The 12,929-nt window shown below is 52.7% G+C and overlaps 1 protein-coding gene across 1 annotated transcript; it reads left to right on the plus strand.

Moving 5' to 3' along the window:
• The first annotated feature begins 10,871 nt into the window (after positions 1 to 10,871).
• On the plus strand, positions 10,872 to 12,512 carry LOC133887484 (uncharacterized). Its single transcript, XM_062327453.1, has one exon. The coding sequence runs from the start codon at positions 11,534 to 11,536 to the stop codon at positions 12,305 to 12,307; it is 774 nt and encodes a 257-aa protein (XP_062183437.1). The 5' UTR covers positions 10,872 to 11,533; the 3' UTR covers positions 12,308 to 12,512.
• The last annotated feature ends 417 nt before the right edge of the window (positions 12,513 to 12,929 follow it).

The following is a 12,929-nucleotide window of genomic DNA, read 5'->3' on the forward strand; positions in this document are numbered from 1 at the left end:
GGCCCGCCGAGAGGGCGCGGTCGAGAAGACGCGCGCCGACCTCCAGCGCTGGGAAGACGACCTCCAGAGGATCAGAGGAGAAATCAAGCGCTGGGAAGAAGACGTCTCCATCCGGGAAGTGGACAACGCGCTGTCTGCGTCTGACCTCGGAGCCCGGGAGGACTCGGTGGTCCAGCAGGAGGAGGTGCTGGCCCGGCGGGAGAGTGAGCTGAGTCGCCGGGAAGGCGAGCTGAGTCGCCGGGAAGGCGAGGCAGCTGCCGCGGCGGCCGCCGCGGCTACCAGGGCGGAAGAGAACGCGAAACACGAGGCGGAACTGACCGCCCGTGAACAGGCCCTGTCCGAGGTGGTGGCCAAGGCGAAGCAGGATGCTGCCCCTGCCGCAGCCGGCGGTTCTTCTGGTCCGGCCGGGGACCAGGGACTTGAGGCACAGCTGCGGGTCGCCAAGGAGAAGCTCGAGGCGGCCTTCGTCTCGCGGGTTAACCTGGTGCAGATGCTGGAGGATATACTCCGGCGGATGCGACGGGCCATGGAGAAAGGCGGCCTTGGGCGGCTTGTCGGCGACACGAAGGGCGACGGCCCCGCACGGCAAGTGCTGGAGCTGCAGCAAGTCTGCGAGCGCCTCGAGACCCTGCCCTGGGCAGTCCAGGAGCTCGCTGCCCGGGAGGGACGTGGCCTGGCTCATGCCGTGGCTGAGCATGTCCTGGCCTGCTACCGAAGCAGGGACCCGAACTTCCCGCTGGAGCCGGCGCGGGAGGGAGTGGTCGAGGCTGAGGAGGAGGCCGCCCGGGCAGCGGTTAGTAGTACCGCCTCTGTGGTGGCGGCTGGCTTCAGGCGGGAGGTGCCGCCACCGCCAGCCCCCGGGGACGACTCAGAAGACTCAGCCGACGCCTCTGCCGCAGACTAGGCCGTCGGCGCCCTTATCTTTTTTGTTGCAGATGTAGGAGTGAACCTTTAGAAAAAGCTTTGTCCAGGTCTTGTGAATATAATGGCAGCTTTTCCTTGGGCTCGAAACTCCAATTTCTTTTGTATGCTTGAGGTTTCTTTCCGGCGCTCTGTCTGGAAGTCCCGAGGAGTACTCAGTCGGGCCGCTCCCGACCTTTCCATCCCCGAAAAACGAAGTAGTTGTGGTCGCCGGTGTTGGCGCAGCCAGCCTTCGAGCTCTCGCGAGTCCGTACTGCCTAGCTTAAGAAACAAAGACACAGACTCCCTGCCCGGGAGATAGAACGGCCCTGCCCGGAACACGCCGTGCCCAGTGAACACCTTTTCACTTTGCGACCACTCAGCCGGTAGAAGGGAGACGCGTGCGAGCGAGAATGTGACCAAGAGTCCTCGCGGTTCGGTGGTGCCCGGGCTCAAAAAAGGGCCGGACCGAGTACTGACAGCCTGCCCCCAAGGCCTGAGCTCCGGACTACTCGAGCAGCTCGAGTGATAGGATTACCCAGGGCACCTGAGGACTCGGTAGTGCTCGGGGTCCTTAAAAGCGGACCGAACACCACGACCACCACGAAGGGCTTCGGTCAGACGTTACCGCACGCACGGTACTCCTTTCTACGAACCGCTCTGTCGTTCTAGAAAAAGGCCGACACGCGGCAGGGTTTGTTCACGGGCCAGGAGACCACCTCACCGAGCAGATTAAAGCGCAAGAGCCCCCGAGAATGACTCGGGAACATAAATTTACTTAAAGCAGACTTGTCTGAACACAACCACTCACCGAACGGCCGTCGGCCTTCCGGCCAGCCGACCCAGAAGGGGTTGATTCCGAGCTCGGGGGCCCGGGGACTTGATCCTTTCAACGGGGCGCCCGAGCGCCCAGAGTCATACGAGGCTCCTAGGGTCGGGTGATCTCGACCACCCAAGCCTAGGCGGTAGGACCACCCGAAGACCCTTGGGGCCGACCAGAGGCCGGGGCATTGAAGCCCTCGCGGCCGAACTGCTTGTGATTGCCGACCTGTGACTTAAGAGAGATAATATAGGATTTCTTTGTCTGGTGCGCTCTGTTAGTGCGGTACTTGCCATAGACTGCTCTTGTTTTTTCGACCCGAGACCTCTCGAATACCCGAACCGGAAGACAAGGGCGGACAGAGGCATAACCTAGAGGTCCTATGGTTCGGTGGCACCCGGGTATGACAGGCCAGACCGAGCACCGACAGCTCGCTCCGGGGGCCTGAGCTCCGGCCTACTCGAGCAGCTCGAGTGATGGGATTACTCAGAGCGCCCCGAAACTCGGTTAGTGCCCGGGAGCCCGTCACGACACCGAACACCACAGCCTACCACGTCGGACGTAAGTCAGCGGCGACTGCTCGCATGTATACCGATTGGGATTCTTTTATCAATGGGAAAAAACGAGAGAGCGAACTTTTTCTCGCACAACCGAGCACCTCACCAGACAGGTTAAACATAGGGAATCCAGAGAAATAATTCGCCATAGTGATTGCTTTATTAAAATACTGAATGTACGATATTTACAAGGTTGGGCGACAGCGATTTACCATACGGGGCGAAGCCTCCAGATTGCTCGGGCGAGGAGAAGCCCCCGGCCTTATCAACCTGAACCGCGAGCTTGACCATCTACGGGTAGAAGCGTCGGAGATGCTCGATGTTCCACGGATTCGGGAGTGGCTGCCCCCGAGGGCTCTCGACCCGTACCTGGCGGCGAGCGGTGCCGACCAAAGCGGCGATGTCTTGCATCCACCGGCCTTCCGGAGTGTTTGGCGTGGCCTGAATGGGAGGGTGCCTGAGGAGGGCTTGCGCTGCAAGCAAGGCGCTCCCTGGGCTGGCCTCACTAAAAGCGAGCCTGCGCCGGGGCGGCGCCCGACGTGATCCAGAGGCGGGCCTAGCGGCCGGGGCCCTGACCATCTGCTGGGGGTCAGAGAGCACGCCGGCAGCGGCGGCGCTGATGGGCCCAGCGCCCTGATCCCCTTGGGCGGGAAAAACCTCTTGGCCGTGGGGCGGCGTTCCGTTACTGGAAGTGGAGCCGGAACACTGGAGACGATGCCCACCGGCCATCTTTTCCTGTGGAGAAAAAAGGGAAACAAACAATCTAGGGATATTCCCCCCTACCTGGCGCGCCAGCTGTCGGAGAGTGAACTCCTGTCGCAGGGATCCCGAGAGACCCCTTTTTAGAGATTCGGCCGGGGGGATGATCCTAGAAAAGCTTGCACGGGAAATGAGCGGAAAAGGAAATAAAATGCGATGGCTTGCGGGGACACCGGGTTTTTGGACAGGTTCGGGCCGCGCGGAGGCGTAACACCCTACTCCTGTATGAGTGTTATATCTATCCTTGAAGGAGATCCTTCAAGGGTATATCTGGTTCTCGAGGGAGAGCTGTTTACAAAGAGCAGGAGGCTCTTATGTTCTAGCTAGCTGGTTTCTTGATTGTCTTGTGATCGGGGGTGGTGATTTCTTGTTCTTCGACTGACCTCTTGTTTTTCTCTTGTCCTCCTCTTTTTCGTTGTTCGTCTCTCTGTCTTCTCTAGCGTCCTCCTTCCTTTCCTTTTATAGATGCGCCGACCTCGACATATCCTGAATGGGAAAGAGGGGATGCCAATGCCCAGGTGCCACGGAGAAAGGCCTAATCATCTCATTTTGGTGAAGTGACAGGGGCGGTGGAGGAAGGCGGCGCGCATTCGACCACTAGCCGCTGCGGAAGCTTCGGGGCGCCACAAAAAAAAAGGCCCACCGGACAGCCTCAGAGGTGCCCGGTGCGCCCACTCTGTCTTGTTCTCCTGCCAGGGCAGGGTGGCAGGCCGAGTGCTTCGATTCTGGTAACGTTATCCCGAGGTGCGCAAGTGGAAACGGGACGGGACCCGTGCATTTAATGAACCCACGCCCCCCAGCCAGGGCATGGCCGGGTCTGACACTGGGGCGTGGGCAGCCGAGAATGTCAGGATGTCAGAATGCCAGGCCACGCGCGCCTATTAAATGCGGCATCGGGCCCTTGACTGGATGACACTCTGGCGACGGGGCCCTTTGAGTCTTTGAACGATCTTGCGCGAACCTTCTGGGGACCGAGTCCCCGCGGGCTGCCACGTGCAGCCCCGAGCACCCTCTCCCGAGCACTTTAGAGGGACCTTCGGGGCACCGAGTCCTCGGGGGCTGCCACGCGCAGCCCCGAGCACCCTCTCCCGAGTACTTCAGTGAGACCTTCGGGGCACCGAGTCCTCGCGGGCTGCCACGTGCAGCCCCGAGCACCCTCTCCCGAGTACTTGAGTGAGACCTTCGGGGCACCGAGTCCTCGCGGGCTGCCACGTGCAGCCCCGAGCACCCTCTCCCGAGCACTTTAGAGGGACCTTCGGGGCACCGAGTCCTCGGGGGCTGCCACGCGCAGCCCCGAGCACCCTCTCCCGAGTACTTGAGTGAGACCTTCGGGGCACCGAGTCCTCGCGGGCTGCCACGTGCAGCCCCGAGCACCCTCTCCCGAGTACTTGAGTGAGACCTTCGGGGCACCGAGTCCTCGGGGGCTGCCACGCGCAGCCCTGAGCACCCTCTCCCGAGTACTTGAGTGAGACCTTCGGGGCACCGAGTCCTCGCGGGCTGCCACGTGCAGCCCCGAGCACCCTCTCCCGAGTACTTGAGTGAGACCTTCGGGGCACCGAGTCCTCGGGGGCTGCCACGCGCAGCCCCGAGCACCATCTCCCGAGTACTTGAGTGAGACCTTCGGGGCACCGAGTCCTCGCGGGCTGCCACGTGCAGCCCCGAGCACCCTCTCCCGAGTACTGCTTTTACCTTGCAGGGTGGTGATATGTGGTGGGCGGCCGGTTTGGCCTCGGGACTTAGGGACCCCTGGTTCTAAATACACCGACAGCATGCTTGTCTAAATTGAAAACATATGAATATGGTTTATTAGCTTTTGTCTGAATATCCTTGTCATCGTTGATGACTCATGGGAAGAAAATGGTAGATATGCTAGTTGTTATCCTGATTGTGTTGGAAGTTAATCTTGACTAATGATTATGCAACATGAATCAGGTATGGTAATCTTTCGTAGCAACATGAAATAGGGATCCTAACAGGATGGTTGGTATGTGGATGGTGCATGAAGGCGCATGTGTTGTGCCGCACGATTGGAATGTGTTTGTTCCTGTGTGGGGTCCTAAGGACCGGTTCTTGAAGCCTGTAACCCGGCTGAACAGCGCAACCACGAGGCTTATATGGGTACGGCCTGTTCAATTAATTAGATGTCCTCCTTATTCTATATGTACCAGTGGATGGTTGAGTGGCACAAGAGGGGGTCTCTGCAGTGTATGGAATCTTTGTTAGTGGTGAAACCTTAGTGGGTGCATATGGATTTGGAGGCGCTTTGTAAAGGTCTTGTAATGAGATCCTGACTCTACACATCAGAAGTGTGAAGCAAAATGAGAATCACATCTCGTGGGTAAAGTGTGCAAACTCTGCAGAGTATAAAACTAATCAATCAGCCATGCTCATGGTCAAGAGTGGCTTAGACTTCTTCTTGATTAGTTGGGATTAGGGTTCTGGTATGGATGGTCGGGTAACCAGGTAATGAGATTATCTGGTGAGTTATGGTAGCTGGATATGGGATATCTGGTGAGTTTGGTAGTCGAATGGAATCCGATGAGCTCTTCCTCTTGTTTAAGTTGTGTTTTCACACTTAGTAAATAGGATACCTGATTCAGAGAGTTATAGGTTAAGGTTGTTTAGTGCAGTAAACCAGTGTCTAGCTTTTTCTTGACTTAATCCCTCATGTCATACTTTTCTACACTTGTGGAGTACGATATGTACTCACACTTGCTATTTCCAATAATAAATGCTGCTCAGTTGGAGAAGGCTACACGAAGATCAAGGAAGCTAAAGACTACAATGAAGATGGAACGTCCTAGGTCGCGTTGCCCCTAGTCGATTGCCTGTGGTGTGCCCTGAAGCCTTCGTTGGAGTTCCCTCTTGTTCTTCCGCTGCGATTTAAAAACTCTAGTATTTGTTTTAATAAAGTTGTTTTGTTCGATATAGAATTGTTTATCACTGATGATGTCACCGCGTGTATGATGAAATAGATCCTGTCATACATGTGGAATACACCTGGTTGTTCTTTTGAAAAATTGGGCGTGACATCCATTGCCTCAAGCATTTGTGATTTTAGGATGCCTGGGCCACTCACTCACCATGTGGGGGCCCACCTGTCGACAGGGCATACACAATTGACAAACCCTCTTCATATGCTGCATCTGGAACCAGATCCTCTGACGTAGCCATTTCTACGTCATAGGCCAGTAGATGCTACCAACACTGTTCATCTTGCATCGAACAGTGGATTCCATGCTCGGGCTATCTTCTACGTCGTGTGGCCCAACAAGGGAGGCCTAGCTCTCTCCACGAGCTCGCTCGGTGCTCTCTCTGGCCTGGCTCGCTCTCGCCTTCGTCGTCGAGACGGCATTGCGACGCCGATCCTGCCCCACCGCTGGAGGTCATGGGTGCGCTAGCCTCGCGCTGTGGCGTCGATTTAGCATTGCGCACGACCATAGACTCGGCCACCTCGAGCCCCTTGTGGAAGTCCGGCATGACCAGCGGCTTGTAGAGACCGACGACGTCCTAGACGACGTAGAGCACGCGCCCACAAGTCCTTGGGCCTCTTGCACGAGACTGATAGCAGCAGCTTCAGAAGCTGGGCTTCAGACGCAGTAGCATCCAAAACATTCAGTGAAATCGATACAACATTCAGTGATCTCAATCTCAATTCATAGAACATTCAAGGATCACAATCTTAAATTGACAAAGCATTCAATCATCACATTCAACATTTAGTCACAATCTCGATTTACAATCTCAATTCACATCATTTTTTTCGAAAACCAATTCACATCAATTTACAATATCAATTCAACATTCAACCAAAACATTCAACGAAGCTACTTCTGAAACCCAGTGTTGGCTGCTGCTGCGTCTAAAGCCCGGCTTCTGAAATGCTGCTGTCGGTCTCGTGCAAGAGGCCCAGGGACCAGCGGGCGCGTGCTTTGCATTGTTTCGGACGTCGTCGGTCTCCACGAGCCACTGGTCATGCCGGCCTTCCTCAAGGGGCTCGAGGTGGCCGGGTCGATGGCTATGCACAGTGCTGAATCGGCGCCACGTCATGAGCCCAGCGCACCCACGACCTCCAGTGGCAGGGCGGGATCGGCGTCGTAGTGCTGTCCCGGCAGCGGAGGCGAGAGCGAGCTAGGCCAGAGAGAGTGCCGAGCAAACTCGTGGAGAGAGCTAGGCCTCCCTTGTTGGGCCGCACGACGTAGGAGATAGCCCGAGCATGGAATCCACCGTTCGATGCGATACGAACGGTGTTGGCAGCATCTACTGCCCTCTGATGTAGAAATGGCTACGTCAGAGGATCTGGTTCCGCTACATCTTGATTGGTGGTGGAGACTGGTAGCAACTTGCAAGATTTTTATTTTTTATTTTACAAACAGGACATGAATTATATTAAAATATTTGACAATGATTACAATTCTGGTATTAAAAAAAAGGATCTTGGAAATTAACTAAATTATACAAACATAAGCGATAATTCTCATCTCGAAGTAAGACATGCATCCCTATCACTCAGGATCTTGTTAGACCACCACAGCAGACGAAGAACATTGAAGACGAGAGGCACAAGATCTACCAAAACAAAACAAAGAGGTTTTAGACCTTGGAACACCGCAAGAGTTGCGTGTAGCACGAGTGCAACCTCAAGCATCTATGAATAAGCATCGGCAACAATATTTATTTCTTTGGCAGATCAGCAAGCCAGCGACTCTGAATGCAAAGCCCGGCGCACACACACAAACAAAAAATTATTCCATTGAACCTGTTTGTAAATAGATTGAGGGAAATCCTTCTAGATATTCATTGGAGAACTCGCGTAAACCGCTATCACCGCCGATGAAGAGATGGAGAAAGCAAAAGTCCCCATACACATGTGTCGCCATGAGAAAACTAAATCCTAACCTTAGCTAGGAAACTTTATTTGAGGATCAAACTACCCTAATACTATTAGCACTACCACAAAGAACCTCATCTCAGATGGCTCGGAAATCCCCATCTCCGATGGTTTCTAAGCTGTTAGAAAAAAATACGTCAGCGATAACAGCCGGTTATCTCGTACAGGTAAAAAGTATCTCAAATGGTGCTAAGCTGGAATCATCACAAATAGAACTTTCCGAACCATATGTGATAGTTGGGTCTAGAACTATGAGATAAGCCTAACCCTCGGTATCTCTCACGCTTTCAGAGTATTTTAGACGATTTCAGTGTGGATCAACTCAGAAATTTATTCTAGAAGGCTTAAGTGCGGATCCATGATAATTAGAGTCATCAACAATATAACTTATATTAGATGGCCATGTGGCTTATTCTAGACGGCTGCCAACACGAACCGTGTAAGATAATTTATCTGACACTGTTTCAAAGAAACCTTTAGGGACCATATGTCTAATATGTCTGTTTTTGCTATAATGTAGATCAGGAAGAGTGGCGGGTCCCCTTCCCTTGCCACCAGCGAGTACGCCCGTAGACGAAGAGGAAGGGGACCGCACGGCCTGGCAGCGGTGGAGCTCTCACCAAGTCGCGTGAGCCCCTTGCCTTGTACGCTGGTCAAGTCAATTAACAAATCCTGACTGGTAGCAAGATGATTGATGGGTGACCTAATTGTACCTCTTGATCCATGCATGAGCATTTTATTTCCGTTTCTTGCTCTCTGGCCTCTGCTGTCTGATGGCCTGGAAATCTGGGATGTGTCTCCTCGTCAGGGAAGATATTGCATGGAAAGCATGGATGTGCACTATCATAATCTTCCCTTCCTCCTTTCATTCAGCTGTCTGTTTTAATGTTCATGTGCTCTGGTCCTGTGTGATGTACTACTGCTATTGCTGCTGATAATGTTGGAGAAAAAAGCTGCTCAGTGCTCAGTGGGAGGAAGGAAAAACATCGATGTGCATATGCACTATGCACTTGTGTATGTTCATTGTCAATGATGGGCCTGTAAAAGCCAGCTTTTGAATTTTATGTCTCAAGGTTTCTGTGCGCTCTTGCCCTGTTGCATCACTGTAAGACTTTTCCTTTGATGACATGTAAATATTCCACCTGGGATTATTCATCATTGAGCTTCTGAATCTAACAGCAACATCTCCAAGGAAAACAAGAGATATTAGCATTATTTGGTTAGAGTATAAGTGAATTGTTCACGTCTCCGGATCAATTTAGGCTTTTGAAATCAACTAGTGGGTGCCTAGTAGCTCAATAATTTCTGAGATGAAAAGGAGATAGAAAGAAAGGGTAAAAGATATCCATGCGGATCATATAATTTCCAATTGAAGCAGCTGACTCGTGGATTTCCCATTTTAAAAATCATCAGCCTTGTGGTGGCGCAACGGCTAATTGAGCACTTTGGTACACACATTTGGTATGCAAATCTCCTGCAAAGTAAAGTTTAGACCCAATATACATGCTGAAAAATGTGTTACAAAGGTAGGATTTAAAAAGATTCCTGCATATACAAATCTTTGCACACTGAAGACTGTCATACCATGCTAGATCGAGAAGAGACATGTATGGGACCACATTAAAGATGGCTAACTGGGCCGGGCCTAACGGGCCAGCCCGCGGCACGAAAAAATTGGTCCGGCCCAGGCACGGCACGGCACGAAAGTAAATGGACCGTGCCGGCACGGCACGGTTAGGCGGGCCGTACCTGGGCCGGAGCCGCGGCACGCCGGGCCGGCACGGTACGGCCCATTTAAGTTTTTCTATTTTTTAAGGTTTTATATAATTTATTTATCCCTAATACATAAAGATATCCTTAACAGGGTGGTAGAGTCATTGCTTCCCATGTACGAGGTCTTGAGTTCGATCCCTGCATTCGGCGGTTTTTTGATGTTTTTCGGGATTTTCACGTGTTAACGGGCCGCCAGGCCAGAAAAATACTAATGGGCCTATCGTGCCACGGGCCGGCACGGCACGGCCCGATCTTAAATGGGCCGTGCCTGGGCTGCAACCACGGCACGTGGGCCGGCACGGCACGACCCGTTTAGCTAACGGGCTGTAACGGGCCGTGCCCAAAACGGGCCGTGCCTGACTGGACCCGTGCCGTGCCGGGCCGGGCCGCCTATATGGACATCTTTAGACCACATTACTGTACTGTCTACACATATACTCTGTCTGTATGCACAGCTGTATACATCTGCAGTTATATGGTTGGTAAGAAACTGCTGAAGAATGAGCAGAAATATTGTTTGGTTCTGCAGATACTGCATTTCAGTCTGTGAAGCTAGGTGGTATGTATTAGACTCGAGTTGGGACCAGATTGGGATGTCCCATTCTCACCTACTAGCTACACTCATTTCCCGAATGTTTGAATTTTGAAATATAGCTTGTGGAAGATTACAAGGGTCCACTGCAATGGATTGAGCCTAGCTCTAGTAGCATGCATGTTAGGGCAATGGATTATGTCTAGCATCTGTAATTTAGTATACAAATCATAGCCCTTGTCTCGAGGTGATTAAAGTTCTGAGCTCTTACAGAAGGCTAGAGCATTAGTGCATTGAACTAAGACGATTTGCACTGTAATTTCAGTTTCAGAGTAACTGTAACGGCAAGGTCTTGTCATCTGCATATGAAAGTGAGTAGAATTATCAGTCAATTTTCTTTGCTGGTGAGAATCCTGGTGGGAGACCAGTGGGACCTTCCAACGATCGAAATTTCAAGCAAGGTCACCAGCATCACCAGAAAACAATTCAGAGAATTGAGTTCTCTAGAATATAACACGGATGGATTCCTTAACCCCTGATTAGCTCACCTAAGCTAATCATCGTCGTCAGCATCCGCAATCCAATCCATGACTTCCTCCAAATCCAGCCAGCTCTATTTTATGCTTTGCTTGGCTTTTGCAGAAGCAAACAGAACTCTCTCTCTCCAGTCTCTCTCCCTCTCCACCTCCCCCATGTGAGGTGAAGCTGTCCCCTTCTCTCTCTCTCTCTCCTCTTGGACACAGAGCCCTCACCTTGCCTTATCACCAATTCACCATACAAGTCGATCAGTCACCGCTGCATTTGTTTCGGTGCACTCGGTCTGTGTGCTGGTGCTGCTTGCTGCCTTTGGTCTCTGCTTTGGTCCTCTTCCTCTCCTTCCTGGAGCCTCCCTTCACTCCTTGGTTGGGTCAACTGTCTCTGCTCTTTTTTCTTCCCTGCTCTTTGATTGCTTCCACCGTTGCAGCTGTTCTTGGCAGGTTTCTCAGTCCGTTCCCGTGGTTGTTGCCGTTGCAGTTTCTAACTGTTCTTGCTTCTGTCAGAGTCAGAGTGGTAGGATATAGAAGCCAGAAAGGTGGCAAAATCTTGAGCTTTATAGGCTCATCTTCCCTGCTCTGTGTGGATCTCTGAACAAGTTCTGAGCTTCTGAGCAGGAGAATAATCTGACCTGGTTTCTCTTGCCCAAAAAAGAAGATTCTGAGGCAGCTTCCAGTTCTTGGCTTCTTCTACTTGGATTGTTTGCTTCCTCTAATGGTGGATCCGAGTTAGTTTGCTGCGAAAAGGAAGAGACGCCCTTGGACAAGATGAGAGCTTTAAGCATACTCGGCGTTGGGCTCGCGGTGGTGTCTGCGCTGCTCCTGCTGGCGCTCACCGCCGAGCTCTACTACATCTTTGTGCACAAGCGCAGGCTGCATCGCCGCGCCGCCGCAATCTCCGACGCGGCCTCGTCGCCTTCCTCCTCCTCCCGTGAGCTGCTCCAGCTCTTCTGCTTCAAGAAGCCGCCCGCTCTGGCGACCACCTACGCGGTAAAGGAGCCGCACGCCGGCGGCGCCGCTGTGGCAATGGCCGTCGTCGAGGACGACGACGACGACGAGACGGTGGAGGCGCAGCTGATGCGGCTGGGTAGCCTCGTCGGCCCGCCGCGGCTGCTGTTCACCATCAAGGAGGAGACCAGGGAGGACCTCGAGTCCGAGGACGGCCGGAGCAGGTGCGGCAGGAGCCGGAGCCTCGGCGAGCTGCTGCATTGCTCGGACACGCCGGTATCCTCGCCGGTGCCACCGTCGATGGCGGCTACGGACAACTCCTACAACCCGCTGTTCGAGTCCCCGGCGGCGAGCCCGGCCCCTGCACCGACGGTGTCGCCGCCGCCCAAGTTCCAGTTCCTCAAGGACGCGGAGGAGAAGCTGTACCGGCGGGCGCTGGCCGAGGAGGCGATGCGGGCGCGGAGGTCGCCGCCGCCGCAGCCACTGTCGCCGGCGTCCTGCGAGGAGGACGGCGGGTACATCACGATCGTGGTGGGGAAGAACAACCGGGTCATCCCCCTGCCGTCGCCACCCACCGGCGGTGGCCATCAGTGAGTAGTGAGCTGTTCTGATGGAGGATTTCATTAACTTGTTTGATACTATGCACTGCTCTAGTGTAGCTCTTGTGATGTGTAAACTTTCATTTTTCTTTGGCATATGGTCTTCTGATCATGCCAAACTGGATCACTGGATGTATATAACATCAAAATGCTGAGGAATTGATAATCTCAAATCAACATGCTTTTTTTTATCCGGTGTCTATTTGTGACTTGTGAGGTGTTCATCATGGAACATGGACAATAATTTTGTTGTCATAGGAGGTAATTAGTTGTTTTCTCGGGTTCTGCAATTTTGTTTATTTTCATGTAATTCGGCTCGTCGGGCCTTCTCTACTTATTAATATAGCGGACAGTTCTCCTGCCGGTTCTTAATAAAAAAGAGGTAATTTGTTGTTGTAGGCAATGTTTGGCTTGGTGCAATGCTTCAATGAAGCTTTTTGGTTCCTCTTCTTTTTCTAAGTGTTTCATTGTTGTACACTCAGTATACTATGAACATCCCTTATGCCCAATGGATTATAATATCTGAAAGCTCCATACTGACTTGTCTCAAAGTGCAACTTTACAATTCGATGGCAATCTACTTTGTAAAAGTACATGATACAATTCTCTTGCAATCC

The sequence above is a fragment of the Phragmites australis genome, chromosome 12 (assembly GCF_958298935.1).
Source record: "Phragmites australis chromosome 12, lpPhrAust1.1, whole genome shotgun sequence".
NCBI lineage: Eukaryota > Viridiplantae > Streptophyta > Magnoliopsida > Poales > Poaceae > Phragmites > Phragmites australis.

What these genes read in the sequence shown, in the direction of transcription:
- LOC133887484 (XM_062327453.1), top strand. Translation starts at nt 11,534, where the DNA reads ATGAGAGCTTTAAGCATACTCGGCGTTGGGCTCGCGGTGGTGTCTGCG.